This window comes from Galeopterus variegatus, unplaced genomic scaffold, assembly GCF_000696425.1.
Source record: "Galeopterus variegatus unplaced genomic scaffold, G_variegatus-3.0.2 Scaffold365, whole genome shotgun sequence".
In the NCBI taxonomy this organism is placed as follows: Eukaryota; Metazoa; Chordata; class Mammalia; order Dermoptera; family Cynocephalidae; genus Galeopterus; species Galeopterus variegatus.
In genome coordinates, this window is record NW_007726476.1 from 482974 (window position 1) to 487151 (window position 4178).

At 31.6% G+C, this 4178-nt stretch overlaps 1 protein-coding gene across 1 annotated transcript in view; it reads right to left on the reverse strand.

Moving 5' to 3' along the window:
* Window positions 1-4178, reverse strand: part of DNAH14 (dynein, axonemal, heavy chain 14) — a 390354-nt gene that overhangs the window by 207035 nt on the left and 179141 nt on the right. Inside the window, 1 exon segment of the mRNA XM_008567995.1 lies at window positions 3806-3968. Within this exon segment, the coding sequence (XP_008566217.1) occupies window positions 3806-3968 (163 nt within the window).

The following is a 4178-nucleotide window of genomic DNA, read 5'->3' on the forward strand; positions in this document are numbered from 1 at the left end:
TACAGAACTCAAGAATGGACAATGATGAAAAAAAGAACAGAAATCTATCAAATAGAGAATAAAAATAATAGAAAAATTAAACAAAACCAAAAGCAATTTCTTTGAAAAGATTCATTACAGAACTCAAGAATGGACAATGATGAAAAAAATTGTAGCAGAGATTTAAAAATGAGAGTATTATGAACAACTTGAGTTAGTAAGATTGAAAACATAAAAATGTATAAAAGATAGAAAATGTGAACTAATCTCTAAGTAACAGAAAATCAAAACGATATTCAAAGCCTCTTCTCATCCCTAAAAAATCCAGACCCAAAAGGTTTTATGGTGAATTTCACCAAAAACTTATGAAATAGTTCATTTCTATCTAATACACAATGATTTTCTAGAAGACAGAACACTTGTTGTCCAGTTTATTTTGAGGATCTAGTATAATCTTGACTCTAAAAACAAGTAAGGACATTTCACTTATAAATGTACATGTGTAAACACTAAATAAAGTATTAACTAACTCAATCCAATAGTGTATTAAAAATAACATGATGATAAAATATGATGTATCCTAGGAACGTAAGAATGATTTAATGTCAGAAAAGTATAATAAAAAATAGAAAAAGAAATCAGACCTACGAATTGGAGGGAAAGAGATACAACTCTCATTATGGGCACATGATATGATGATCTACCAAGAAAAAACAATAGAACTGATATACAAAATTGGTGCTAATTTCGTACTAATAAGAGTGTTCGGCAGGTTTCCAAATTCAAGATCAGTTAACCAAATCAAACCCATTGAACTACACCTGCAATAATCACAGAGAAATATAATGACATTCCATTACCAAAAAATAAAATGAGATACTAGGAATTCACTTATATAGCTTGATAATGTAGAAATAATACAACTAACAAAAATTGGGAGGAGACAATGGTAAGAAATTGGAAGATAGAATAAGTTCATGAATTTCTTTTCCATCAGACAGTGAGAAGATATTTTTAATTTACAAAGGTAAAAAAAATATGGGAGGTAACATTACTACCTAAATTTGGGCAGTGGAAAAAACAGAAAGAGGAAGAGAAGAGGATCAAATTAATTTTTGTCATTTTTCATATTAGAAAACTAACAGATTCTATACAAAAAATAGATAACTATGGGTATCATAAAAATTCAGAATTATAAAGGTTATCCCAAGAATAAAAATTGTAAGCCTACATAAAAATCAGTAGAACAAACAAATCAAAACAAAATAAAAAGCAAATGCACAAGAGTCTTAAAAAACTATAAAAACTAAAAATATAACATAAAATAATATGCTAGAACTAAGATCAAATTTGTCATGTCTATAAATGTAAATAGGCTTAATTCACCTCATGAAAGAAATACATATTCAGATTATATCATAAAGCAAACCCCAACTCTATGCTTTGTATACAAAAAAGACATATTTAAAGTGACTCATAAAGTTTGAGAATAAAATAATGTCCAAAAATGAAAATAAGATAATGTCCAAAAGATGAATAAACAAACAAACAAAATGGAGTAACAATCTTAACAAAGTGGCATTCAAGACAAAAAAAAAATTAGACAAGAAAAACAGGGCATTGTATGTTAAAGGGTACAGTTCATAATGATGATTTATCATTGATATTTATTTACCAAAGAACACAGTAACAATTATGAAAGCAGAAATTACAAGAGTAGGGCCGGCCCGCTGGCACACTCGGTAGAGTGCGGCGCTTGGGAGTGCGGCGACGCTCCCGCCGAGGGTTCGGATCCCATATAGAGACCGGTCCACTCACTGGTTGAGTGTGGTGCGGGCGCAACACCGAGGGTTGCGATCCTGTTGCCGGTCACGAAAAAAGACAGAAAGGAAAAAAAAAAAAAAGAAATTACAAGAGTAGACATAAATGTACAAATAAGAGACATTTACTTCTCTCAGCCAAAGGTAAATCAAATAAGGCAGTGTAAGAAAGGCTATATGTGACCTAAACAACACAATAAATAAGACAGATTTAATGGAGATAAATTGAACTCTATATCTTGTATTTGCAATTGATATGCAAATATACCTTCTTTTCATGTAAATATGGGATATTCATAAAAATTAGCCATGTATTAGGTCACAAAAAAAGTCTAAATTAAATTCCTAAGGGTAAATAAGAAAGACAATATTCGCTGATTATAAGACAGTAAGAGTAAAAATTAATAACAAAATTAGAAAAAAAGTCCTTCCACCTAGAAATTGAAAACAGGAAAAACCCGTGTTTTAAAGAATATTTAGGAAAAACAGGGAGTGCTCACTGAGATTACAGAATTTCTAGAAAAAGATAACTAAGAAAACCTTACATAAACCTATAGTATAAATAAATAAAACAATGTTTAGAGGAAATCTGATAGTCTTATAAACTTACATTAGTAAAAAAAAAAAAGTAAGAAACTATATACATTAGACACCTTACTTAAAAAGCTGGAAAAAGCATTACACAAAACGCAGAGTAATAAAGTAAAATATTTAAAAAGATTAAAACACATACCGAGGAGTTTGGAAACAGAAAGAGGTGTATTAAATAAATAAAAGGCTGGTTCTTTGAGGAAAAAAAAAATAATACATCAGAGAAATGGCTAGGTAATCTAACTGAGGAAGAAAACACAGATTAAGAAAATAAATGACTGGGGGAATAACCTGAGAAGCATGAAATTGAAAGAATCATAAGATAGTGCTTTGTTCAACTCCAAACTAGCACATTTTAAAACTTGAATGAAATGAGAGTATTTATTTAGTTTAACAAAATTGATCTTAGAAGAGATATAAAGTCTCAGTAGACTTGTTTTCACAGACTAGAACCATGAAAGAGCTGAGCTGTCCTTAAACTCCTGGTCCAGATAGTTTTCAAGGGAAGTCCTTCCCAATCTTCCCACATCACCTAACGAAGTCTCCTTTTAAAAAATGTTTCATGTGCGATCAAAAATGATATATATTCTGAGCTTGTTGGGTATAAAGTTGTATACACAGTCTATTAATTATATTTCAAAAACTAGTAATTTGGGTCCCAGGGAAAGGAATCAATATAATTAGACAGTCCAACACCCGACAGAGGCTGGGAAAAGCCAGAAAATGGAGAAGTTCAAGAGGAAAGAAGGAGAGAAAGAGATGAAGGAAAGAAGAACGACAGGATATACGGGAAAGATAACCTGGTCCAGCCAGACTGTGAAAGGCATTATATGCGAAAATAATTAATTTTGATTTTGTACTGCAGGCAACATTGATCCAACAGTGGCTTTGTTAATGTGATCAAAGGTGTGTTTTAGGAAAGCAACTCTGGTGGCCATATGGAAACATACTAGAATGCAGGGAGTGATAGGAGGTTATATAACAGTATTAAGAAAATATATTGAGATCCTACCTAGACTAAGGCCATGACTGTATATATAAGAGAAACAATAAAGGCTTCTACAACTATACTATGTAATTTTAATGATCACAAAATATTTACATTTTTAGTCTTTTTTCATAACTCTGATCTAATTTGATTCTCAAAGCACCCCTTCAAAGTTGGAAGAACAGACACCATTTATTCTTATTTGAAAGAAACAGTCTTCCTTGCCTAAAGGTGCACAGTTTGTTCCTCATTCCACTGTGCCATGGTGCACCAAGAGCTCTTTTTTTCCCCCAAGAGTAAATATATTTTTATCCCCCAAATTATAGAGTATTTCAGAAAGAACTGTAATACTTTTGATCCACATCTAGTTTCTTAATAGATATTCCACATCTAAATAATTCGTGACAATTTGCAAAGGTCTTATTACCTCCAAGGCTGGTTCCTTTAAGTTTGAAACTGTCACTTCAGGAAAAATATCTCCTATAATCTTTTCAAAAAGTGGTACATCTTCAGGAGGAAATTTTGGTAAACTAGCTTCTCTTATAGCCTCAATAATGATCACAGTTTCATCTACTTCAGAAAGATTATCACTGGTGTCACTTTAATAATAGAAGCAAACATAAACAAGTTAGCAAGTCTGCTTTGCTGACATTATTTTTAAATTAATTAATTTTATGAATATTCATAAGATACAAAGCTACCTGTCACTCCTCGTGCCCATGATGTGAGTGTCAGATTCATACTGGGGGCATACCCATTACCAGAAATTGCTTTTGTACCCCGTGTCCCCACACAATTAT